The sequence below is a fragment of the Halichoeres trimaculatus genome, unplaced genomic scaffold, assembly GCF_033239565.1.
Source record: "Halichoeres trimaculatus isolate MK-OKI-2021-1 unplaced genomic scaffold, fHalTri1.1 fHalTri1_scaffold_11, whole genome shotgun sequence".
In the NCBI taxonomy this organism is placed as follows: domain Eukaryota; kingdom Metazoa; phylum Chordata; class Actinopteri; order Labriformes; family Labridae; genus Halichoeres; species Halichoeres trimaculatus.
Window position 1 is genome coordinate 18,054,081 of NW_027437189.1, and position 27,541 is coordinate 18,081,621.

The following is a 27,541-nucleotide window of genomic DNA, read 5'->3' on the forward strand; positions in this document are numbered from 1 at the left end:
TCTAGTTTATGACCAATGGCACTCAGCTTTAGCGACATTTCCATCATCTGCATGAGCAGCCCATGATTTTGCAGCCAGCCAAAAGTAAGCACTCAAATAACTGACACTGACAGATGTTGCTTGACATGTGGCAGAAAAAGATCACTTTCTGTCTGACACCATATGCCAACAAATAAAACACACAGTCAGTTTTCATTCTTAATCAAAAATACACGGTTTCAGTCGTATCCTTGGTCAAGATATCTTTCCCTGTGATAAACAGTGTTGGCATCAACCTGAAATATCCAACAACAGATGGACTCCAGTTCATGTGGGAGACAAACAACCTTTTCATTTGGGGTGCATGTTTATTTGTTTCTACAGTTTGCATATCAGAATTTTGTGGTATCTAAACATGTCACCAGGGACTGAAAGCAGTTCTGACTAAGTGCTGTAGAAAAGCACTCGACATTTATGTCTTACAGTATTCCTCTGCTCTGTGTGTGTTGTTTGTTCTTGTGCTGTAAATGACAGAATCCAGACATTCAGATGTTATGATTATCACAGGATATGATGTCAACAATGAAGCAGCTAAATCTCTCCCTGTTGTTAATTTATGAGGTGAAAAGAACTTTTTGATATTTTAAAGCTCAGGACAGCTGTGACAGATCAACTGTCAGCCAAGTGTCAGAGCTGAATGTATGTTATAACACATAAGATTTTATGATGGGTGGATAAAGTCTGCAGAAAAAGGAGGCGTGAGAAGGACTGAATGGCTCAGAGAATGTGAGGGTGGTGGGTCAACTTTAAATATTTAAACTATAAAACATAATTTTACAGTATTGAACCAGAAAACAGTTAAGATTGACTGAAAAGCATGTCCAGATGTTTTTAGCTGCGTGTAGTTGTTCCGGTTGCTCCATCTTTCTCTTGATAATAACGGTCAAGGATCCTAACAGAGACCTTCCCATGACTCTGCATACATGTGTTTTTTCAACAACCAGCTAATTTAAATGATATGAAATCCCTTTAAGATATTTCCAGTTTAAAGTTAAAACCTGTTAGGACTTTACAAGTCATCTTGAAATAGTCTGACTTCTAAACATCTGGCCAGACATAATCCACAATTTAAAATGAGATTATCAGTGCCAAAATCTGTCGGATTGGACTTAAATGGGAGAAAATGAATCTATTAAGGGCGAACTGACTGAAAGTCCCTTTGATGACACTACGACAGCTGGCACACTTTAGCGAGAAAAGCAAGATCTGTCCTTTTTCCTGAAGAAAACAAATTCTTTGATTTATTGTGTAGTAGTGGTGGACACTGGAGCTGAACTGTCAAACATTTAAAGGACAGAAGAGCAGAAGAAAGCTAAAAAAGAGAGTGCTAGAGTAAAGGCTAAACCACAGGTTAAAGGTCCCATATTATGCTCCTTTTCTGCAGTTTGATATGGGTCATTGATGTCTTCATGAAATGGTAGTATAATGTTTTGGTCCAAAAAGCCAAAAATTCAAGCACAGCAGCATTGTTTCCAGGCTCTCATAGCCCCTCTGTTCAGAACGGTCTGATTTAGTGGGCGTGACCTTCATATGTAAATAAGCCACCGCTGATACCGCCCTGCTGTTCAGCGTCACTGAGAGCGGCACCACGAGCTCCGAGTGCACGTTTAGAAAACAGCTAAGCTTATTTACCGTAACATTACAGGCTAAAACAACAGGCTAACCGCAGCTAAAGTTAGCATCCTGAAGCTAACACAGAGACAGGGGGACACTGAGGAAAAGCTCTTACATCTGCTCCACAGCACACAGCATTTAAAATACTCACATTTCCAGGGTCTGAGGTTTGTTGGTGGATGGTTGGTAATGTGCCTGATTCAGGACCAGTCTATTCGCTACCCCTCTGTTGTACTGTCCAAAGTTGGAAAAGCATTCGGCCGGTGAAGTGACTAGCACAAACATGTAGTTTTACTGAGTGTAGCTGGTACATTTCCTTGATAAATGAACTCTAGCCACTTAGTCTTGTCTTCTTCTGAGATGGGAAGCTTGTGCATGGAACTATGTGGCTGTTTATAGCCAAAAACAGGGCAGTGATGGCTCTTCAACTTCAGCATTCTCCTCCCCGCCACTGGAGGGGGGTTCGGGGGTATCTGCTCCGGTGGACATATCAGGTCAGACTTGCCTCTGATTGGTCAAAAAAAGAAAATGCTGACGCTGGCAAATCCCCAAAATCCAAACAGCTCGTTTTAGATCAGGATTTTACATTCACAAGTACTACTAGGTACAGGTTTTATCATTAAATATCACATTTTGTGGGCTGGGAGGAAAGTCAAAGACCCACAAATTTAACTAAAAGACTTAATAAAGAGATTTTTGCATAATATGGGACCTTTAAAGCAAGAAAACAACAAAATATAGCAAAGACTAATAATATAATAATAAGGAATAGACACAACCGGTCCATGGGAAGACAAAAACATCTTAACATCCTAACAGAGGTCTGGCTCAGAGGGAGGATGTTCAGATGGTTTGTTTGTGAGTTTTGGAGGTCCCACTGTGCCCACTGTGAACAGTCCACTTAACTAATTGCACAGATTTTATGTCTTGTGGGATTCAGCAGCAGCAGGACTGTTTTATAATTCAAACAAATATCATTTGAGAAAAAATGCACAGAATGATACACAGAACAAATCACCTAGTTAAAAGTCAGAGAGTCCAGATGTTTAATCTGAGAGATTTTTTGCCTTGTCAAAAAAATAAGCCTTCAAAAATTATGCATCTTGGTTTTGTCTTATAAATATCAAGGGGTAAAACACCGAATAGTAAAAATGATAGCACCAGGTTTTGGAAAAAAGTGTTCGAATATATTATCAGTGCAAAAGCAGAGGAACTCTGGTCATGTTAGAAGGAATATCAGAATTTAGAATACCAGAACAGTAGATACATTCACTGTTATACATGGTTCATGAAGACATTGATAATGGTGAATAATGGAACCAGGTCAGACATTTAAAGAAGTAATGACATTTTTCATTTATTCATACAAATAAATGGTCTAAAAATTCAAAATACTTTGGCCAAAATTAAACTGTTTTAAAAGTGTTTTATTTACTTTATCGCTCCAGTTTTTGTCTGCCTAACATATAATACTTCCAGTGTGCACAAACACTATTTTATTTTGCTATTGAGCACATTGCAATTTTTAGTATGTGTCTCTTTTAGTTTATCATTATCTTGTCTGCAACATTCTTGGCATGTTTTCATTTAAAATGCTTCCGTATTGTTTTGACATTAAATTAACTCAAGCCTGGGTAGAGCCTGAGCACTACACTGAGCCTTCAAACATCAGAAAATGGCTGCATTCATGTCATAGCTCATGAGTCACTTGTTCATTAGTGTCTTTTCTTGTTCTTCGCCTACACAGTTAAGTGTTCTCTTTTCCCCCCTCCTAACCACAGGCTCTGTGTAAGGCAAGCACAATGTCCGACTGAACAGCATTTTGCATTATTTGGCAGTGAATAAAAATCGGTTATGAGATGGGTATACAGCACTGCAGCAGTGTTTGGGCGATGAGCTTCTCAACCATCCATATAAGCAATTAGGCCAGAGATATAAAGAAAGGAAGGAAGGTCTTTAATCAGGATGACAAGAAGATTTCAGGGTATGAATAGAAAGAACTACAGGTATGACAGAGAGAAGAAGTATTGGTACAGGACTGCCTTATGAAACCTCACAACAATGTATTATTTATTAGTTGTACATACTCCATTCAGAGAAGAAACAGCTGGGGTAATGCAGAAAGTGGACACTTGGAGATGAACATCATACTTGTAAAAAGGATATCTAAAAAACATTGTTTGAGTCGTCACTGAATCGTAACGATTCTCTAGTTTTGGCATGGGGTGAGGATCCAATATTTTTCCTCAATTTGAGGCATTTTCTGTGCAATAAAAGAAACATTTCTCAGTTTTGTCATTGTCAGACCTTGTTTTGACTGCTGACCTGCTGCAGTCTTCCTCCATGTCATGTGACGTCAGCTGTGACGTGTCTTTAGATGATCTTATGCAGGTTTGGTCACCCTGTCAGGTTTGACCACACCCCCTGCTGTCAGTCAGCTTCCCCACGATTCCATCCCAAGTGTGAGGTCGTTTGTAAGCCTTCTTTGTAGCAGCTGGTTTTGGAAACTGAAATTTACAAATCTTGTAGAAAATTTGACAAACAGATGATTAGGGTCACATCAATGAAGACAAACACTGACATTGTCAAGAATAAAGTCATATATTTACAAGCATAGCTAATGATGTTGTGAATTTGTATGAAAAATGTACGATGATTTAATTTAATTTGAGATTTAGAAAACACTGAAGAATACAGTGGTACATCGACCAAGGTTGAAGCTAAAAATTTGTAAGAATTAAGTTGTCCTGATACTGTGATGTTGAAGTGCTAAAGATTGGGTATTGAGTAGTTTGTGACTTACGATTAGTCCCTGTAATCTAACATCAGGGTAAACAACAGACTGAAATTTCTGAGAATCAAAATTATTATTGATTTATTTTTGCTTTCATTTTCCATTAACTTGTATAATAATAATAATAATAATAATAATAATAATAATAATAATAATTATTATTATTATTATTATTATTATTATTATTATTATTATTATTATTATTATTATTATTATTATTATTAGTGACTTTGGTCATTTTGTAAAATTTCTGTCACATACTCAAGATGTGTCTCATACATGAACCACCTGTTACCCTTATTGTTACAGCGACAGCGCTGATAAAACAACACCAGCACAACAAAGAGAATTAAAGCTGCGAGCAGCGTTGAACGGGCCTTCGCCCTGTGTGCGCCAGTCGGAGCGTGTCGCAGCCGCCACATGTGCTTGCCCAATCCCTGCCAATAGGAGCATGTCCCAGCTGCCGCATGTCCAAGCTGCCGCATGAGCAGCGAATTGTGGCTCAGCCACCGCCACATTAGCTGCAAAATGTGGCTCAGCCGAGAGCCATAGGTTTAGGCACGTTCCAACGGAGCATCTTGTTAGTCATACATTTAGATGCTGTGGAGTGATCCAGAGGTTTCATTGATGTCCAGTGAGTTTAGCTGTTTTATAAAGAACAAGCGTTGTGTAAAAAGATTCTTTCGATTTCACTAAGAAGCAGATACAGCTATAGCTGCGAAGCTTCTCCCATGTCATTAACACTGACAGCCTGCATGTGTTGAGAGGAGTTTGCCCTGTTTAAAGTCTTACACCTGCAACTCAATGGGGTAAGGGTGTTTATGCAGTCTAGCTGTGCTGGTAATTGAGAGAACACTGGTAAAACTCCTGGAAAAAACACCAGGTTGGTACAACAGGGTCACAGATCATTTTCTTGTAAAGGAATGGAGGGTAGAATTTATGTTTAAATAAAGAAACAATTTTATGAAGCGCTATGTAGCACTAATGTAAGTGCAACCAATGATGGAAATGCACTGAAGCTGTGACACAGAGCCTCTGTGTTCATGGGCTCACAAGGTGTATGAGGATCAAATCTTGGTACTGAATGTCAGTCAGTGTCCCTCTGGTGAGCACATGGAGGGGTATGCAGCCCTCTGACAAAAAATGTTAACCCACAGCATTTATGATTCACTGTCAAACAGGTTCTGCAATCAATGTTGCAGACAGCAGAATGTTTCCACAGTGTTTGCATAACATTGCCTGCATGTCCCAGCTGCCGCATGAGCAACGAAATGTGGCTCAGCCAAAAGCCATAGGTGTAGGCATGAGAGTTGAGCCCAAAACTTATGATGCCCATAGCTTAAAGTAGCTGGACAGGCTGCAGATATGAGCCCCTGGGTGGCGCTATGGAGCATTAATATAAGTGCAACCAGTGATAAAAATGCACTGAGGCTTTGACACTGAACCTCTGTGTGCATTTTGGCCCTGATCCAACACTGTACTAGAGAACCATTAAGGTTTTAATGAAATGGTTAAAATGGTCAACTTTGAGCCTCATTTGTGGCCACACCCATTCACGTAGCAAAAATCTGTTTGAAACATATCAATGTCAGTGAGTATAGTATACACAGGCCAAGTTTGGAGTGGATCTAATGAAAAACCAAGGAATTGTTCCATTTCGTCTGAGGCTAAAAATCGTCAAAATCCGATGTTTATGGCCAAATAGCGGACTTCCTGTTTGGAATTCACTATGGTCATAATAGAGTTTTTTGTAGGCGTTGGCATGAATGTTATACCCACCAAATTTCAGGCCTGTAGCTCAATGTGGCCGGGGGGACAAAAATTTTGAGCCCCTTGGTGGCGCTATGGAGCATTAATTTTAATGCAAATAATGATAGAAATACAATCAGGCTGTGACAGTGAACATGTATGTGATTTTTTGTCCTGATCCAACATTGTACAGGAGAGCTACTAAGATTTTCAAAAAGTTGCAAAATGGTCAACTTTGACGGTCATTTGTGGCCACGCCCACAAATATTACAACAATGTTTTAATACATTTTTATCTTTAATATGTGTTGTTCACACAGGCCAAGTTAAGAGTTGATCTGATGGAAAACTTAGAAATCATTCCATTTAATGTGAGGCTAAAAATCGTCAAAATCCGATGTTTACGGGCAAATAGCGAACTTCCTGTTCGGAATTGAATTTGGTCATAATACAATTTTTTGTAGGTCTAGGCATGCTTGTTATGCCTACCAAATTTCAGGCCTTTAGCTCAAAGTAGTCGGGAAGCCAAAATTTTCAGCCCCTTGGTGGCGCTATGGAGCATTAATGTTAAGGCAACTAATGATAGAAATGGAATCAGGATCAGACAGTGAACACGTGTGTGAATTTTTGTCCTGATCAAACATTGTACAGAAGAGTTATTAAGATTTTCCAAAAGTGGCAAAATGGCCAACTTTGACGGTCATTTGTGACCACGCCCAAAAATATGAAAACAATCTTTTAATAACTTTTACTCTTTAACATGTGTTGTTCACACAGGCCAAGTTTGGAGTTGATCTGAGAAAAAACCTAGGACAAGTTCGTTCAAATACGTACCCTATACATGTAATTTTTCCAATTTCAGGCCTTTGCCAGTAGGGGGCGCTGTACTTTTTTGAGGAAATAATTACATGGCTGTATCCGGGACGCAACACTGAACATGTGTGTCCGTTTTGGTGTATATCGGAAAAAGTTGAGGAAATGCCGAACTTTGAGCCCACGTCGTAGCCACGCCCATCAAGATAGAAACAATCTTTTAATAACTTTTAATCTTCACTGTGGATTGTATACACATGCCAAGTTTGGAGTTGATGCGTCAAAAACCCTAGGACAAGTTCGTTCAAATACGTAGGCCAAAATCGCTAAATTTCGAAGTTTAGGTGCAAATAGCGAAGTTCGTGTTCAGAAATCACGCAAGTCATAAGAGACTTTTTTGTACGTGTGGGCATGCTTGTGCTGTGTGCAAAATTTCAGGGCTGTAGCTCAATGTCGGCCTAGGGGCTGCAGTTTTAAGCCACTAGGGGGCGCTATGGAGCGTTCATTTTTGTGCAAGTTGCAAATTCATAAATTTTTTGGGGCATGTAATTTTTGGGTACACGTCTGTTCGCGTTTTCGCCAAGCGTCGGCGCGCAATTTGTGTTTAATGCGGCGGAAAGAAACATAAATAATAATCGCAAGGGTTTCAATAGGGCTTACGCCCCTGGTTCCCAGGGCTCAGGCCCTAATAAAGAAACAAATCAGGAATGTCCAATCCTATTAGCTGACTTTTATCCGCCTCTTTGCATTGCCTAAAGAATAAGAGCACACATCTTGATGGGTTAGATGCATTAGCTGGCTAAAACTCTGCCTAAGTTGGTTTCAAAGACTGGAGAAATATGGGAAATGCTTCTCTGCAGTGAAAAAAAAACTTGTCCTCTTAAGTTAAAACTATGCATTTTAAGATTTAAACAAAAAAAAGGTTGCATACATCGTCTGTATTTTCTGTTCTTCTGATTCCCTTTTTCCTTTACCTTCCATCTTTTTGTAAATCTAGAGAATATGCAGCCAGGTCGATTGGCTGGCTGTAGATCTGAAATTCTTACAGCCAGAGATCATCAGCCTGTCTCGCTCTGCGGACTCTCTCAGTGGAACTGACTCCAACAAGTTCATGATGTAACAATGTGAAGTACGTTGCAAGAGCAGATCTGAAGGAGCCCCAGGCTGAATAAATCTTTGTTCCAGCCTGTTTCAGGTTCAGCCTATATCCTGTATGATAGGCCTGCATGATATACAAAAATATGTTACGTGATAAAATTTGTCAAATTATTATATAATTATGAGATATGATAACTAAATAACATTTACAGAATGCATTTTAGCTGTTTCTAAAAGAAAAATATTTTTTTTCACAGCTAAACTGACTCTGGTTCAGCATTGTATATTGAGATAAAGTCACCGGGATTTTTTAATGTTGAAATGCTGAGCATTTCAGCATAATAAAACATTTTCCCTCAGTTATTGCTTTATGTTCAGACTTTCATAGGGAGCTGATTTGGCTTAGCTGTTTATATTGGCTTAGCTGTTTATATTTGCCTTCAGTTCCCTATCCACTTTCCTGTCCTCTGGTGTTTGGCACTAAAGGACCCCCAGAAGTGACCAGTAAATCTACTTAGACTTTCAGGATGTGTTTGGTGGGACTTTTCACATTGTGTAAATTGTTTAACTGTTTTACCTAAAGGGACTATCATAGTGGTTATCCAGAGTTTTCAGGTATTTCAGAGGTGGTGTGATGTGGATGTGAGACATTTGCATTCTAACAAATCCAAATCCCTAAAACTCTTCCACAGCTTCTTTATTTGAAATCCACATCTTAATAAAATTTCAGTGGAAGGCTGCAGGGAAAAGCAGTTTGAATGATGAATTTCTCATCTTTTTTTTTCTTATCTCTTCAAGGCTGTGTGGTGACGGTGACAGGGCGGCTCACATTCGTCAGTAATAAGTCGATGGAAATCGAAGTGTTTGTGGATGCAGCTTCACTGGTGGAGGCAGAGAAGAAGAAATACCGGGCAGTCTCAGCCTTCTTCACCTTCATCTCACTGGACAAATACAACAGGGCACAGACTGTTCCTCCCATCAAGGTTTGTGTTGTTTAGTCTCTCTGTAAACTCATTGATCCTGCACATCATCCTGAACTCAAGTCTCACATCTCTTGTTTAGTGTTGCCGTGGTGTCCTTTGCTTTTCTTTGTCTTATTTTGAGGACATGGGTTTTAGAATGCCTCTCTTCTGAGGCACTACCTCCAAAGTCTTTTCCCCCTTTTCAATGCAGTTTAAGATGGGCACTGATGAAGAATCAGATCAAAACCAGCTTTAGGGACTTATAGAGTTACTACTGAAATATTATGGCACACAAAAATTCCTTAAGAGCAGACCTGTCTTTCCACATGCTTTTAAAAAGAAGTCATCTATTAAGACGTCAGCAAAGTCATAATCCACTTAAATCATAGATCAAAAAGTCAGAGTTAATGAGCTCCTTTTCACTTCCTATTTTAAATCCACAGACACTGTCTGTCACTGTATTATTTTTCCTTCTTTGTTTTTTTTTCACTGTTTAGAAGTTTTTTGGCTGAATGAAACTTTGCCTTTTGTCTGTGACTTTTGGAAACTTCAAATTATTATAGCCTGTCTTTTTTGGCCACTTTTTAAGACCAGTGCCTTGTCAGTACTTAAAACTCTCTGCTGTGTCTGCATATCAGGATGCACTGAGCACCTCATGCTAATATATGTCTGGTTGACTCAGCACCTACTGTCAGGATGTAAGCTGTGCATGTGCACCTGCAGACTGGGGAGAGAGACGCCTGCTGTTTGTTCTAGCTTGACAGTACATGACGATCTAATCCCTTTTTTATGTGCAGGCACTGTGCACACCAGCCATCTGTTTAAGTCAGCACATTTAAAATATTTCCTGGCGCCAAATGCGTTCCCTGATTATTCCTGTGATGATGGCTCTAAAACACTTCCAATTGCTCAGTGAGATGAAGTGAGCCTGCAGTCAGCAGGTTTAGATGATTCAGAGGCTATTATACTCACAATTAAAACTGCAAGATGAGAATTTTGTTGATTTTGTTATGTGTTAACCATTTTATCATATTTTTTATGTTTGATGCATTTGGACATTTCTGGATGATGCAATGCACAACATAAAGCTTTGATATAACTTTACAGCTTGATGTACTTTGAGCTTCTTAATTTCAACTTAATGTAAATAAGTCTGCCCACCTAGGTGACCCACCTGCTTGTCTACATAAGTATCCACTTCAAAGAAGGGGGTTTATGCTTTGTTTTGTTCTTTCTTATATTTTAAACATGAACATATAGTGCTAGTACTAGATACCCAAGCTAAACATGCTGATTTTTTCAGCTATGTATTCTTGTAAAATTCCAGAATCTGTTGATAAACTGCTTAATATGGTCCGTTCTGTTGGCCCGAGCTCTTTACAAGACTCACTGAAATGATTGGGTCATTGAATAAGGATCTCCTAAGTGGTTCATAACACGTTGGAGGAGTGGACCTCAAACACCAAGGCCTACCAATAGCCCAGGAGCTGGGAGCCCAAAAGAGACACCAACTTTGTCTTTTAGACAGAGGCTGAAAAACACCAGTGTGAGATTTTTTTTAAACTGTAGGGCCCTGTTTGCAACATTTCACCTGACAATACAAAATGTGAAAAAAAATCGATGCTTACATAAAAATACTGAAGAACTGATAATGCTGTAGTATGCATGCCAGGCCTGTAGTTAGGGTGACCAGGTGTCCTGCTTTGTGCAGGACTGCACATCATTTTAATCACTTTTCCCACGTCCCACAAATTGAGACGATGTCCCGCATTTGATCGACTCTTGCTCGAGTCTCCGACAAACAAAGGTAAAAGCGGTAGACACCAAACAGCAGATTTTGGACGAAAAACATGAAATTCCTGGGAGAAAAAAGAGCTGATAACATGTTTATTTAAGGCTGAAACCAGTGCAGGGTGATTCACTTTTTTTTTATCAGTTATTTCTCCGCTCCGCATGGAGGTGAGTATGATGCAAAGTGACACACGTCATGATGTAAAACCTACAGAAACAGCCCAGAAAGTTAAAATGTCATCACCTGTGCCTTTTTGTTTTATTGCACATGGACTAGTTGACCTTTAAGTGCTATGAACATACACTGAATGTAAAAAATTGGGGATACTCGAAATGTATGCATTCACAATATTTTACAAGCTCCAAGAAACTGTGGTTTCTTTTTTGAACTTTTACAAGTCAATTTATTCAAGTTTTTATGAGTATCATTTTCCTGTGACAAATGCATATTCTTGTCTTTTGAAAAGGAAAAAATCTGTTTAAGGGAGGAAAAAAACAAAAACAAAACACAAATGGGCAAACTGTGCAAACAATTTAAATTGTTGTTATTTTTATAATTATGAGCTTGGTCTCATTAGAAATATTACTGATTCAGAGTTAGATGGACATTAATAAGAATTTATCTATTAAAAATTTTAAAATTTGTCTATGTTTTAGCATTGTAGTAATATGTCCCACATTGTCCCGCAATGTCCCACACAAACACACTCCTTGTCCCACATTTGGCTTAAAGGCACCTGGTCACCCCACCTGTAGTTGGCACTGTAGAGACACACCCCTCCACAGACCAAAAGAAGTCTAGCCGGCTACTAATAAAACAGGAGAAGTGCAGAAGTGGTGTAACAGATGCACATTTAGATGACAAACAATCAGCAGATTTAGCAGCGCAAGGACAGTAGTCTGCCATTGTTACTGTTGTTGTTGTTGTCCGGTTCGGGCATGGCAATTTGGGTTGCCACACTGAAAGTTTAATGCCCAAAGCAGAGTGTGATGTCAACATTTCCACTTAAAACTCCAGCTTGCTGTTCAAACGGCAACAGTGGCAGCGGAGTTCAGAAAAATTCCACTCTGTAGGCTGTTTTTAAAAAAGTTTCTGTTAGCTCAAATGCCGTTTTCATGTAGATGAGAGGCATTAACACAACAGTACTTTTGCATTTCTTCCTAAAACTGTTGCCATGTAAATGGCCCCTAAATCATGAAAAGCTCTACTGTGAGTACCAGAGGAACAGCATACAATTCTACAATCTTACAATTTTATTTAGCAGATGCTTTTATCCAGTGTGACATACAATACATTCAAGAATTTAGACAGAAGGGAAAACCTTAGTTTGCATAGAGCCTGAAAAACACTACACCCCCTCTTTAATGTAAATTAGTGAGCCAGTTTCAAGAAATGACAGGGAAAATTAGTGTGGTACTACCTAAAACAGATCACATGCTGTGAACCTTTATTTATTTGAGGGCTGTGGATGAGATGCTTTAGTAGTTTGTTATTTTAAAAATCAGGCCACTCCTGCTTTTCTTTCCCCTTTAAACTAAGCTACCCTTGTTTAAACTTAAGTTTATCACATTGGCATGCACTCAAACTTGACCTACAAACACCAGACCATTACTCTCAAGTGCTCACTTGTACAGAATTCAGGGGTTGCACCTGAGCTAATCATTAAATTTTAAGTGTGTGCAGAGGACCGGGTAAGCCAGAAAAAGGCATTTGAACACCACTCAACAATAGTTTGAAAAAAAAAAATCAGGCACATTAGAGCTTTGTAAGTAAATCTGCATTTTTTCCACTTACATTTACACAGACACCAAAGAATGCAGGAATAAAATGTGTGTTTTATATCCAAAAAGGCTCTGTAGCTTAGCCCATAAACTTAGGGAGGGTTGTTTATAACACCATATTCTTCATGCCATGTTTTGAGAAACACAGACATGTAATGACACATTTATAGGAAGAAAGACAAGCTTGGCAGCACTGAGAGTGAAACCTGGCAAAGGATTGTTATAGGTGTATGCTGCCAAGTGTTACGATGACCCTCCATAAACATTCACAAGCATCATCAGTTTTAACATCAGGACATGTTTATATAAAAACAGACTTGTCTCCTTCTCCTGCCAGACAGAAATGTGCATTAGAAGTGCATTAGAAGTGCATTAAATGTGCATTAAATGTGCATTTGGGTGGGTCAGCCTTTTCTGAAAATCAGTATCCCAATTTCCATTTCACAAAACTCATTGTTTGGTTCAGCTAATGTGTGCCTCCCTTCATGCAGTTTTCCATCACACACAAGATTCCCACAGCTATTGTTTTAATGGCAGCGAGAACAGCACAAATGATTATGGCAATAGTAATTTCTCCGTCCAACTCAATTTTGTGAAAAGAGCCTAAAAAAGCTTCAGATAATTTTCAATAATTCATCTTTGTCACTCCAAATGGAAGTCTAAATGGAGCGCAGGCTGCAAGGATTCTGATGTAGCATGGATGATAAATAAGGATAAGACGAGACACATTTCATGTGTTTGAGCAAAAAAGTTTAGAAGAAATAAAATATTGACGGACTGTGTGTTTTGTGTGTTAAAGGAAAACAAATAAAGCATGTCCAGGTTTGTTTGTGAGGGGATAGGCTGAACAGATCACTGAGCATAGATGAGTGTGTGTTAATTTACATGTGTGATGGAGTAATGATGAAGCTTTATCAGGGCTATGCTGTTCAAACTTGATTGACAGATGAAAGTAAACAGATTCATTGATATCAGTCCCTTGGTGTGAAAGACGGGCGTCACATGCAGGAAATAAGGTTCAACACATCAATCCAATTAACACCTGAGTTTCCGTTGGCTGTGAGATGGGCCTGTGTGGAATGGAAACACAACGGTGAAAGCAATTAGGCTTATTAGCCACAAAAGAAAGGGCGACAAAGGCCTCCTTGTCCTTCCATTACAAGTTTACTTTTTGCAAACTTGAACACCTGTTTTTCTTCTGAGAGATATAAACACACACACTCTTCATGATAATAGACTCTATGTTAACTGATAAAGTTAAAGAGACCAAAACATGAATTCATTCATTTTCCATACCCCTTATCCTGTGTAGGGTCAGGAGTGGCTGGAGCCTATCCCAGCTGCCTTAGGACAAGAGATGGGGTACACCCTGGACTGGTCGCCAGTCAATCACAGGGCTGACACATAGATAGACAACCTCTCATGTAGACACTCACACCTACAGACAATTTAGAGTGACCACTTAACCTGATGAGCATGTTTTTGGACTGTGGGAGGAAGCTCAACCCACGCATGCACAGGGAGAAGTTGCAGACTCCACACAGAGAGGCCCACCAGCACAGCTAGGAATCAAACCAGTGACCTTCTTGCTGTGAGGCTGCAGCACTGACCATTGCACCACCGTGCAGAGACCAAAACATTTAGCAATTGATTTTATTGTAGGTGTTAATAACTGATAAAAAACAACGATATAGCACTTCAGGTATTAACTTTTTTCTTAAGTTTTGTCAGAAATGTGATTTTGATGTTGAAAACGAAGGAATTTTAATAAACAATGCAGACAAACAAGGCCTAAAGGAGATGTCAACTCAGACACAGAAATACACAGGATCAATACCTTAATCAGGGTCCATGATAGGAAAGTCATCACAAGGCTAATTCAGTGAACAGAAAACAATACAAAAAAAAAACAAAAGAAATCTGAAAAAGAGCAGCGTGTAAAAAGGAGTGATAATCTCTCACAAAAACAACTTCTTATGAAGCATTACCTTTAATCCTTTTGCTCCTGGGGGAATTCATGGAGTTTGTTGTTTTCAGCACCCTCTGTGTCACTTTGCTGGTTTTGTCTTTCAGATCAGAAATCAGAATGTTTCTTCTCCCTACTCCTTACAGGAGATTCAAATCTTTCAAATTTGTAACACTATTCAAGGAAATGTTTAAAAGGCTTTTTTTTTCAAATATCACAAAACTGAACATTTTGCAGATATCTGCATATATATTTTAAAAAAGAAATATCCATCGTGTGCTTTTACATATGAAGGAATGGCAGGACACCAGAAGACAACTCAGGGAGCAGCAGAATAAAAATCCTTCAGTCAGGCCAAACAGAGGGAAATTCAATTAATTTAGTCTTCATTATCTTTTTAGTATTATTTTGAACATAAGCACAAAATGTCAGTGCTGGCACCTAAGTTTTCACTTGATTTTGAGGTGTGTATTCAGTGTGTTATGCTACATTAACCCCTTGATGCCTGTTGTCGTTAATTTGCGACATACCCTGTCGCGTCTGGATGCAGCTGAAATGACCTTTGTATCTCATTATTACCCATTGATTCATATTCTACACATACCAAAGATCATATTAGATCCCCTATGTCACAACATATTGATCAGGGGTTGAACTTCTCATGTCTATAGATATAACTTAGTTATAACTATTGTGTGTACCATATATGTATTCAGGCAGTAAGGGGTTAAAGATAGCTGCCATCCAGTGTAAGCACTAACCACAGACAAGCTGCTCCCCTTGCTTAATGCATGGTGCCCTAGCTCTCATCTGTGCAAAATGGGCAATTTTGATGGATTTCGGCACATTTCTAAAAACCTGTTGTCCAAAACCAGACAGACTCCTTTACAGTGATCAAGCTAGGCTAGGCTAACTGACCCCTGGCTGCAGATTTAGATACACTACAGCCCTAAGAGTGGAATAAGATTTCTTATTTAACTACTTTTAAGCAAGTTAAACATGCGTGCTTCTGAATCCAAAGCTTTAAGGAAGTCCATCAGTCATTCAGTGTCAGGCCCATCACAACAAGATTTGCACTGTGACTGGTTAAGATGCTCATTATGCATAAATCCAGCAGAGCACATTTTCCTGTTTGCCAGTTTAATGTAAATGCAAAAGAAGATCTGATGAAGCTTTATTTCTGCTCTTGGATCCTTTTGTAAAGATGGTATTACTGAAACATGGGTGCACCCTCATGTAAAAAATCCTCCCTGATGAAATTTTCATGACATTGTGGCAGATTGTGCTCCAGTTGTGCTCTATAAATAGCTGGATCAAAAGGACAGCTCCCGCTATTTTTGACTGCAGGTGCTTTTCCCCCTATTCTCTCATCCTCACATTCTCTTGAGTGAGCTCGCTGCGTTTCCTATTTTTAGATCTTCCCATTTTAGCTTGGCAGGGGGTTCTGTGTATGTGCATGTGCGCGCGTGCTGAGGATGAGAGGGTGTTTGTGTTATCGATGGGCTGTCACTAACAGTACCATAGTGTTGGAAGAGCTTAAGAAAGGAAGGCAGGGTGCATTAGCAGAACAGAGTTTATCTCAGGAGTGCCTCACCTCTCAGACATAGTACCTGCAAAGCATGTCCTGAAATAATGTATGTGCACACTGGAAATGATCAAAAGCTCCTCTGACTAGTCTTGGTTGTCTTTTCTGAAGGTTTTATGTGACATCATTTAGAAAAATGCTGTGTTTCCTGAGCACTTTGAATGTGCAGCAGGCTGCTAATGCATACTAAGTACAGCTGCTGTGGAGGGATATCCATCCTATGGTTTCTTCCTGTGGGAAACGCCTGAGTGTGTTTGTATTCAGAGGTATGAATGTGAAGGTGGTTACTGCATGCTTAATACTGAGTGCACATTTAGGAATCTCCCTGTGGAGGCAAAAAGCTCTAAATAAATAACTTTACAGTGAATGTGTGAACCCATGCTGGTGGACCTGCAGTAGTTTTGTCTCTGTTAATGAAGCTTATCTTTATTTCTCTGTTTCTATTGTTCCACGATACCTCCCCTTACTGTCTTCTTTAGCTCAATATATCCATTCATCTCTGCTTCAGTTCCTGAATTATCCTTTATTTCTATCTTTCTCTCCTCTTCTCCTCCATCTCCTCTGCTCCCTCTCCTGCCTCCTCACTGCCGGGGACTCAGCTGGCCTCCTGTGACACAAAAACAAGCCTAGTTGTCATGGCAACCTCCTGTAGGCCACATGAAGTGATGCACATTTATTTTTAGATGCCTCCAATCCAGAACAATCAGCAACGGGTTAACAGACACGCTCGTGCCACAGTAGCAGATACTTCTCACTGATCGAAGACTCCACGAATGAAACACACCTTCGTTTCCTCCAGTTTGGCCTGTGTGCCAAAAATGATAATGACAGGTTTTTATACAGGGGTCATTTATTTATTTATTTATTTTAAGTGTGGTTATATAAATCAACACCATTTCTTCTGTGTTTCAGCCACCATGTCCAGTGATTTACCTTAACCTTTTGAGCACTGACAGATAAAGTGAATATCATTAATAATCCTTTAAACAGAGACACCAGTCAGTGGGCGGGGTTTGTTAGGCAGCATTTGAACACTTCCTCTTTGAAGTTTATTTGTCAGAAGCAGGATAAATGTGATAAGAACTAAACTATGATGGCTAGATGAGAGGGTCTGAGCATCTCTAAAGAAGTGCCTATTCAGACCCTTTTCCATAGCTTTAAGTTCTACAGTGGAAATGTGATCATCAGACCTGGACCACAGAACATTTGAAGAAGGTGGTGACCTTTTTTTTTTTTTTCCAAATCTATTTTAGCATTTTGGATTTGCTAAACAAAGTCTGATGTTTTGAAAGCTCCCTTTGCATTTACCTAGACTTGAATGATCTGATGCTAAAGTTTTAGTGCCGGATGCAACAGCACTGAGGCCAAGTGAAGTCCTGGTCTCATCAAGTCAGAACTTTTGACTCCGACCTGAGCTGTCGTGATTTCATGGCATCAAACATGGTTCTGCAAAAAAGTTGAAAATTAGAAAAAAAAATGTCTCCCTTCATAATTCTGATCTTTTCAGATGCATGTTGAGGTCATCACCGCCACCAAGGACGTTTCTGGGAGAGTTTGTCTGTTTGTTCATCTGTGAACAACATGACTCAAAAAGATACTAACAGATCTTGATGAAATTTTCAGGAAATGTTCAAAATGAGATAGAGGAGAAGTAATGGAATTTGGAGGTGAACCAGATCACCGTCTGATCCAGGATTTTTTTAAAAAGGATTCTGTATCATTGTGAGATAGGGCCCTTTTTACCATATGTGTATATAACTCCACAATAAATGGTCAGATTGCTTTGCAAAACAATACAAGACATGGTCACGATAATTTCTGACAGATGTAAAAGTACGATCCAGATCCTGGTGATATTCTGGATACCAAGATCCAGAATATGAAATATGTACTGGGTCATCATAATTTTCCAACACTGTCAGGTAACAAATTATCATACAAACCTGCAACTAACACCAAATTGTAGCAGACAGTCTGCTGAAAGGAAGTATAACATTAAAGTAGGACTAAAGTGTTGCGTGACAATCACAATATGCTTGGTGGAGGTCTGCGCTCTCTGAGTGATACCTTAGCACTCTGCTTTAGTGGCATTAGATGTTATGAGTAAAAAACTGATCATCATCAATCATAACTCACATGATCAAATATGCAACACCATGCTGCTCAGACTAAGATTATGAATATTAATGTCAAAGTCTAAACTTATGACAGGTAAACTGTGTGTCAAACAAAGAAGCCTATTGTCTAAAATGTCTTATATTCTGCATCTCTCTCTTTCGTTTTCTCTTCTCTCTTCTTCTCCCTCTCCCTCTTTGTCCCTTACCCCCACTCTCTCGTTTACACACAAACATATGTGAGTGTCCAGACCCTTGTCAGTCCAGATGGCTATTATTTTCTTGAGCCGGTTGCTTTCAGCATAGTGCTACTTTTGAGACTTAGACATTTGGCAGTCACTGTGTTGCCCTGCGCCTGCTCTGATAACAGCTTGTGCCAACACAGCAGGACCCCTCTGTCATTTTGCTGGCATTACCCGAGTCCCTTTCCCACATTAAGTCCGTGTTCCAGGTTTGCTTCATTAGGTTCATCACGTTCATATCAGAGGTCCACCTAATAGATGGACATCATGCACAAACTGCTGCATTTCTTAGCTGTTATACACTGACTCTGTGGTTACCAGAGCACACTGTTTAAAATATTGGTTGTTTTCACCATTTTCATACTAGTACAGTGGCGGCCAGCCAGTCAGAGACCAAGAGCCACAAAAGTTTCGGTGGTACAACAAAGAGCCACATCAAAAACTCACTTCCTCTCACACATAAAAGAAATGACATAACATTTTCAAAGCAACATTTACTTTGTTTGTGTGTTTCAATTCATACTTGGAGCCGTGTCAAAGACAAATTTCTGTTTTTACTGCAGAAGACATACAGTTCCATTTATCTAGATAGCTATGAGCACATTAGCGATGTAGAGAAAAGAAACTGAAACTTAAGTATCAATCTCATCACCCAAATATTGATTGATACTGATCACAACGCTGGCATCAATATATCAATATTTTAGATTGATTGGCACACCACTATTCATAGCAACATAATATTTTTTTATGAATGGGTCGAAGAGCCACACCGAAAGGCAAAGAGCCGGATGTGCCTCACAAGCCACAGGTTGGCCACCCCTGTACTAGTGTCTACATTCTGTCTCTGTCTCTGGGTTATTAAATGAACTGAGCAAAACTGATATACTTTTTGAACATGTTAGCTTTTCATGCTTTAACACCTCAGATTGAAATTTTAATGTGACCAACACTGGTTTACTCAATTTCATGTGCCACAGCTAAATGCTTGAGTTAATGTTTATGAGTAAATAGAAATTAACATGTTAAATTAACATTATGAACTTTGCAAACTTCACACCTTTATTCTCTGCATCAGTATCATCGTGTTTTGAACTGGAGATAGTTAGCTTCTGAATGAGTGGTTCATAGAGCTGCCAGTTTGCTGTTGGATTCTTGACTGTATTATTTTAGAAAAGGAAAAATCCACAGTTAGACCACCCAAGTTTGACAATAATTTATACATTTATACAGAAACAAGAAATTCTCATAAATATCATAATCACATTATCAATGCAGATTTATTTATGTTTTATCTACTCAGTTGCAACATAGACAAACGAGTTACAACGAGAATAACCTGTACAATAGTCAAGGTTTATATCTGAGAAACCTGTCAAGTCTTCAGTATCAGAAAAGAATGATCAGTGAGCAGAACATCTCAATGCCTGAAACAGCAGAAGAAATGAGTTTGGATATGCTCGCTAGAGGCACTGTAAAGGATTTATCTCACTATGCGAGCTAAGTAGGCTCTGCCCCAGAGTCAGCAGCAGTAGTTGATGATCCTGCATAACCACAGTTATCAGACTGACGCCGCTGTGGGAATACTAATTACATGAGGACACCAAAAGGACATCGCTTGCCAAGCAATGAATTGTCTTGGTGAGTTATGCACATGTACAGCCTTGTAGGGATGCAGGCAAATCACAAGTGTAAGCAATCATACATAGACATGAGAATGGACTCACTAGTGGCTAGAAGGGTAGAAAGATATAACTTCTTATAAATTTTTCAGTGAGAAAAAACTGTTTACTGTAAAATACCTAAGTGGCCTTATTGAACTAAGGCAACAACTACAGTTATTAGCAAATAAATGCTACTCAAAGCAGCACTAGTGTAGGACTCATCTGACTTGTACAGAAACTGACAAAGGTGATACATCCTATTGTTATTTATTGACATTCGTTATCACCTTTATTCAGTCAGTTTGGTTTTTAACTGGATTACGTATTGAACCATCCCAAGGCAAAGTGGATAGAAAATAAACCCTAACCCATTCTGTCAGCTGTTAGATTCAGCTGACATTTGCCCACGTTTTCTGATGACATTTTGCATCAGATATACATGTATCTATATGTCATGTGAAAGTCACACTATCAAACTTCAATAGTTTTAGTTTACTGGTTGAAGTAATTCTTTTGGTCAAAAATAATCCCAATAGATTTTTGTAGAGTCTGCTCCAGTTTAACAGCTGCAGCCCTTGGGGATGGATGTCTTTGTTCCCCATTGTGTCTGTAATAAAGTGGGGTAATTATTAAGCTTCTGTTTTGTGTCAAGTTACCAAATATTTAGCGATCAATTCCTGTAGACAATCCCATTTGCAGTCAAACTGAAAATGTTGGTTAGTTTAGCCTGTTATGCTATCTAATAACTCCACTCTGTGAGCTGATGAAGGAAGCTGCTTGTCTAGAGAGGAAATGGGTATAAAAAACCACTGGTAGCCACTTGAATTACTTCCTGTAATTATTAAGTGAGGCTGCATGTGTATATGCATACAGTATGTGTCATTCTGCCTTGTTCCACTGCAGCTAAGTATTTCAGTTCACTTTCCTCTCATAAACCTAAAGTGAAAGCACATTCTTACGGTTTGTAGCTTTGGCACACAGGAACCCATTTTCCACACTTCCTGTTGCATCTGTTTACAGATTTGTTGCAAGACACTCACACTTTGGAAAAGCTGCGAGTTTTTGAGGTACATTTAGGGAAAGCTAGAACTGTGGTGAAACGTGATCTATTTTTTTTCTTGTAGTCAGTGAACTGGAATTATCCATTACTTGCAGTTGAATAGCAAACAGAATTGACTGAGCAGTATGTTGACTGTTATATAACAAGCATACAACCAACACACAGCTCTGTGCACCTGAACCCACTGCAGAGGGAAGTGATTCTCACCAGCATTATGTTTGTGGCTCAGTGTCACTAGCTTAAATTTCTCATCTCATTAGAGCCATGACCCCTGAGCTCACCCCGTGCATGAAATTTTGTTTCGTTACTGCTCTTCTCTCTCCACAAACTTAAGGCATCATCTGTTAGCTTTGCACACAGGGTGCTTCAGACTGACAGGTGCTCTGAAATCTGCCTGCCACCTAGTGTGTGCACAGACAAGGTCTCCTTCTGTTATCCTTAACCAACTCATCCTTTACACCTGTGCTGTCTGTGTTACCTTCAAAAACCCACCCCAATGCCGACAGGAACAAACTCACTTATACCACACTCCTTTGTTCCTCTGGAACAGTGTGCAGAAGGGGGGAGTGGGAGAGCTAGCAGCACCATAAAAGTAAGTGTTGACACTGTTGCTGGTTGTGATATTGTTGTTTGAGTTACAAGGTTGCCAGGCAGTCTAATTAAACTGTGCAGGCTTGCAAGTACCTCCGCCTACTACCAAACAGAGATAAGTAAAGAGGAAAGAGTCATGCTATACAAGCTTGAAATGCTGAATCCAGAATTATAAGCGATGATGGCACAATCATTATCAAAAGTATCGGACTATTATACTACCTCTAACTTTCATTATACTTTCCCAGCTGATGGAAGAATGCCTCTACCATTGTAATGAGGAAAAAGATAATGGTGCTGTTGTTAAACTCAATGATACAGATGAACTTTAAAGGATCAATCCACCTTCTCCTGACAAACAACATATGGAAATATATTTTTTCCTGTTTGTGTTGTAAGGACACTAAACACCATCCATATTTTAAACACAGGTATAAAGTAACAATCCTGCACGTCCATATTAAACACTAGAAATTCCTGAGTCTGTTTCTAAAAATAGTACAAGACCTTCATGAGACTTGCTGAAATGATGAGGTCATTATGTAAGTATCTCCGAACTAGTTCATGAAACATTTGAGGGGCTTAAACAACAAGGTCTGGCCATCGTTCTGCCCCGCCACAGGTCTCCAGAGTGTTGGCTATCCAGAGGAAAGGGGGTTTGTGTAGTGGGGAGTCTTAAAGAGACAGCAGCTAAAAAGAGGCTGAAATAAGGGTTTCCTATAACACCAGTGTGCAAGGGATCAGATTTTTTGAGCTGTGAATTATGTAAAGCTTCAGGGGTACCAGAGGGACAGTTTGAAACCTGAACAAAATGCACAATACCCTGTTTTGACAAGCATTAACCCGATGGAGCATTTTTTTATGATGAGACTTGTGGAAAAAATTAAATAGAGTAATGCCTGGGGGATAGTTCATACATGCAACTGAAGATTCAATACTTACTCATCTGCCATGCACCAATGGTTTGCTCCACCTGCAGCCTCAGTCTTTCGGGAATTTAAGATTTTTTTCGATCCCTTTTTGATTTCTGCATGTTAAATTAATCCATAAAGAGTGATGAGATTTCATCATCTTAATAATTACATTGGTGATTTTATTAGAGTTAACAGGCTGAGCTGAAAGGCAGTACGATCCCTGGGCCTTGCTGCACATGTTAGATTAAAAAAACTCCAATGAGAGCAGTGGCAGACTTTAAGTACTTGTGTAATATCTTGTGGAGTTGTTTTAAGAATGCCATTTCAAGAACTCAAAAATAGATGTCCTGCAAATGATGTACAAGATGTATTTACCTTCACTGATACTGATTCTTGAGCATATTTTGAATGCATGTAAAGTGACCCTGCCAAAACTCAATGATTGATTCTGTGTTTCATCAAGCAGATGAGTGGCAAGAACAAGAGCACAGACTGATAGATTAGATTTGAGCCCTTAGTTAATAAAATAAAGACAGAGGGAACATTCCAGAGCCCAATATGTGTGTATGAATGATGAATGTGCCTGAATTTTTTTCCTTTTTTTGTTTCCTCAGTTCGACGGAGAGGAGGAGCTGAGACGTGCAGAGGAAGGCGAAGCGCGTTACCTCCAGAGGAAAGAAAAGAGGCTTGCAGAAAGGGAGCGCCAAAGTGCTGCTGCTCAAAGTTAAACCCTGCACCAACAGTATAACCCACATCACATATACAGTATGGAAGAAAATTGTCTCCTGTTCTGCGATTGTAGCTTCCTTTAAGACTTCAGCCTGTGACTAGTATTTTCTGTACAACACACCAAAGTGTTCACACTTAGCTGAATATGTGTGTGAAGTAAGAGTACATATTTTATTTTGCTGAGATTTTTAAAGATTGTACGAGCAAGAAATCTATTTTATTGTTGGAGTATTTTTAAGTATGAAGACTTCATGATTGGTGCGAATGCAAAGTGAGAGTCTGAGTGCAAAAACTGATGATTTAGCGAATAATGAATAAAAGATCCCAGAGTGAGTCTGGGGCTCTCGCCTTGTGTCCTTGTGAGTTTCATGACGATGATGTCATTGTCTTGGGCATGCCTTGGCAGAGGGCACACGCTAGCCATCGTTTCAGCACTGTGTCTTTCACAGAGAAATCAGGGGAGCTCAGGGGGCTTTTACTCAACTCGCATCTCTCCCATGCCCACCCTCCCTCACTGCTCTCCTCCTGCTCCTCTTCCTCTGACTCCAACCTTTGCTCTGCCTCACTGTGCTGGCCTGACCCTCTCCTGCTTACTGTCATGTTCTCTTCATCTCCAGTCTTTTTGCTATGTCAATGTTCCCCTCCTCTCAGCCATTCCATAGACAAAAAGAAAGAAAAAACATGTCAATATGAGCTTCTTCCTCTTCCTTTTCTTCTTCTTCTGCTTGTTCTTCTTCCCTCCAGAGTTTGGCCATGCATTGCATCAAAATCCTATGACTACACTCTTGGACCAAAAGGAGAGGTGGACTTTAGTGTAGAACAGCTAATGGAGAAAGATGTTTTCATACCAAAAACAGTCAGAATTAAGAGATATCTCTATAAAAATAGGAACATTTTTGGAAGTTTTGCTCCTCTACTGTTTTCTTACCCTCAAAAAACTGAATTGAATCTGAGGTTATCATTTTCCCCCTCTGTCCCCTGTGTGTTCTATTTACTTCCTCCATGAAAATAAAATTAGGCTCAAGCTGCACTGGGGGAGGTAGAGCTATTTTTAACCCCTTGAACTCAAGACATCTTGTGTGGGAGGAAAGCACAGAGGGAGAGAGATGGGGGAATGTGATACAGGGCTACAGGAACCTTCTCGGTGGAAAGATAACACTTTATGGAAATTTGACCCTCACACATGACTTGAGCACAGGCATGTTCGGTTGCCCTGTTTGAAAATTCAAAATATATAAGTTACCTTTTGCAACAATGATCTCAAGCCATTGCAGCTGGTAGCAGCTAGCTTCTGTACGTAGAGACTCAACATGGTAACCATGGTTACTTAGGTGGAAGGATTTGAAATGGAAGCAGTGACATCTATGAAGTTGTTCCTCTTTGAGATAGCAACAGAATTTGTAGTTCTGTTGAGAAGGTAATGTCAACTCTAAAATGAAATTTGTTTGTTCTTACTGTGCAGAACTGCAGTCCATAGAAAGTGTGCTTAACGCAGAGTCACTAGAGGAAGCTGTTTGTCAAACTGCTTATTCCCATCAGAGAATAATGCAAAGAAGCCAAAAAGCTGATCCAGTATTTCCTCCCATGTCTTTGCATCTAAATGAGGAGACTAGCAGCCCTCTCACTGAGCGATCCCAGTGTAAAGAGACTGACAAGACTATTTAGAAGATAAATGATCCTTCAGTGCAGGAGAAAAACCATTACGGACTCTGAATGAAGGATAAACGATAAAGCAAGTCGGTATTGGAGAAGCCTCATCTGTTATTACCAAGAGACCCTCTTTGCATTTTCTCCTGGCCTCTGTCCTCAGTCATTTTCTGACAGCAGGAGCTTTGCTTCCACACATGAGACTACGCACAGAAACCTGAACCGTGTGCATGTCATGCTTCAAGGTCACTCTGGAAAATAAGTTTGTCAATATCTGAGAGAGGCAAAGCTCCTGTTGTGTACTGGCAGGAGATGCAGATGCTCTAAGGCATGGGCGTCAAACAGAAAAAGGTTAAGCGAGTCAATTTTTCCCTTTTTTTTTTGGTTAACTTTTTTTTGTGCTTCATGAAACACTTTCACAGTGCCAAGAGATGAGTCCTGCATTCAGCCTTCCTGTGTTATCTGGGCTAAGAGCCAGCGGGGCTTTCCTTGCAGAGGAGTAGGTGATGGGCTGCACTTTGTCTAGCCTGGAACCTCCTTTTCTCTCAGTCACAGGGGACCTCACTGGGACTACCTACTGCTAAATTAGGCTGCTTCTGACAGTGAGGCCTACAACCTCCACAAGAAGAGGTGGCAACACTTCAGAGGACATGAAAAGTAAATTGCAAGAGGGCACATCAGCAGGACATTCAAAACAGTGTTAACTATTAAAGAGCTACTCTGTGCTTGTGTGGGTGCGATGTGATGTGTGATGGTAGAACTCACAGTAGTAAGAGTGGGGGCAGCTCGTCGCCAGCAGAGCCAGTGGGCGGGAATGCCTTCTGTTGCTTTTTACTTCCAGGTCACCTAGCATCACAAGAGGAGAGGTTAGAGATACACACTCAGATTCTTTCAGCTAACTCTAACTCATCTGCCCTGTCTAGGTTTAATAATGGGATCATTTTGTCCAACAAGCTGAACTGAAATATGCATATTTCAACTTTAATAAACATGCTGAGAATGAGAGATCGAGACAGATGGTGTACAAAGCAGTTTGCAGACACTTAGTTAAAACTGATGATAAAAGAGAGTGCACTGTCTGTAAGTATTTTTATATGCACTGATAGCATGACACTGCAAGGCTAAAAGTTCACAGCTTGAGGTGTCAAAGTAGACAAGCTTCTAGCACGGGGATCTTTACAGTTTCTTTAGCAGGTGTCAAATCAGTGCACTAATAGGTCTCTTATCATTTGGGATAGGTAAAATTATGTCACGGTATGTGGGGTAAAAAAAGCTAACAAGTCCTTTTTTTTTCTCTCTGAAATTGTCGATTTTCTCTGAGGCACAAAAGGATCCTTTGATATTTATTTATTTATTTATTTTTGCAAATGAGCAAATCTGTTCTTACATGTCCCTTTGCATGATTTGAATGAAAAGAAAATGCAAACCCAAAGGCTGTAGCTGTCGGTAAGTATTGATGGGATCAGTAGTGAAGCTCATGGGAAATTTCCCACCCCGCCTCTGCATTTGAAGGAGCTTTTCTTCCAAAGGCACAGAACAGCACAGCTGTGAAGTGTGCTGCATGGGTAGCTCCCAGGTGCAGTGTGTGAATCCATTTAATGAATGGGAAGCTGGGAAAGCGCACACTGCTCATCAGACCCTCTACCAAACAAACGAGAATGAAAAAAATCCTCGATAAAGTGTCAAAAACCAAGGCACCAAAGTCTTTTCGGTGTCTCTTCTCTTATGTGGAGATTATTAGGTTTCCTCACATGGGTACAATCAAGCCCAGAGGGAGGTAAACTGCTCTTACTGAATCATCTAGGGAGGGAGTCTTACGTCGTACAATGTCAGTGAAAAGGGCCCTTTGGAAGAAGCGTTAATGTAACTGTACCATCAATGGGAATCACAAATGGGAGGGTCGATACAGTAACCTATACATTTTTAAAGAATGATATGAATGAAAATAATAGATCTGATGTCATTTTGATCCAACATATGTGAGTTAAGGGTCATTCTTTAAATGCGGTGCCTTTTGGGTCATAGAAATGGTTAAAAGAAAAAAAACTTTTTTAATTTTATTTTGATGTTTCTTCTTAAAAACATGGCTCTAAGCTTTATGAAAAGCATAAAGGTCAATCTCAGTCTGCTAAATTTAATATATTTTTTTTAAGTTTTAAAAATGTATGTCACAGTGAATGTGTCCACTGTGTTGTGTCCACCGTGTTATCCATATAAGGATAACACGGTGGATATTTTACTACAAAAATAGCTTTTAGCCTAGCTTCATTAGCATTTAAGCTAACAGGATTTTGCATAGCTGACAAGAAATCAACATTTTTACCCAGGAACCTTTTAAAATTATGATATTTGATCATTTTCTTCATAAAACTGGGATAACACGGTGGA

General features: G+C 39.6%; 1 protein-coding gene across 4 annotated transcripts in view; it reads left to right on the top strand.

Annotated features, from left to right (window-relative positions):
* Positions 1–23,830, top strand: part of acot7 (acyl-CoA thioesterase 7) — a 60,933-nt gene extending 37,103 nt beyond the window's left edge. For all 4 annotated transcript variants that reach the window (XM_074681607.1, XM_074681605.1, XM_074681604.1 and 1 more), the window contains 2 exons: positions 8,905–9,089; positions 23,392–23,830. In XM_074681607.1, coding sequence (XP_074537708.1) covers positions 8,905–9,089; positions 23,392–23,505 — 299 coding nt within the window. In that variant the 3' untranslated portion in view covers positions 23,506–23,830. The remainder of the gene's footprint in view (positions 1–8,904; positions 9,090–23,391) is intronic.
* Positions 23,831–27,541: the final 3,711 nt, after the last annotated feature.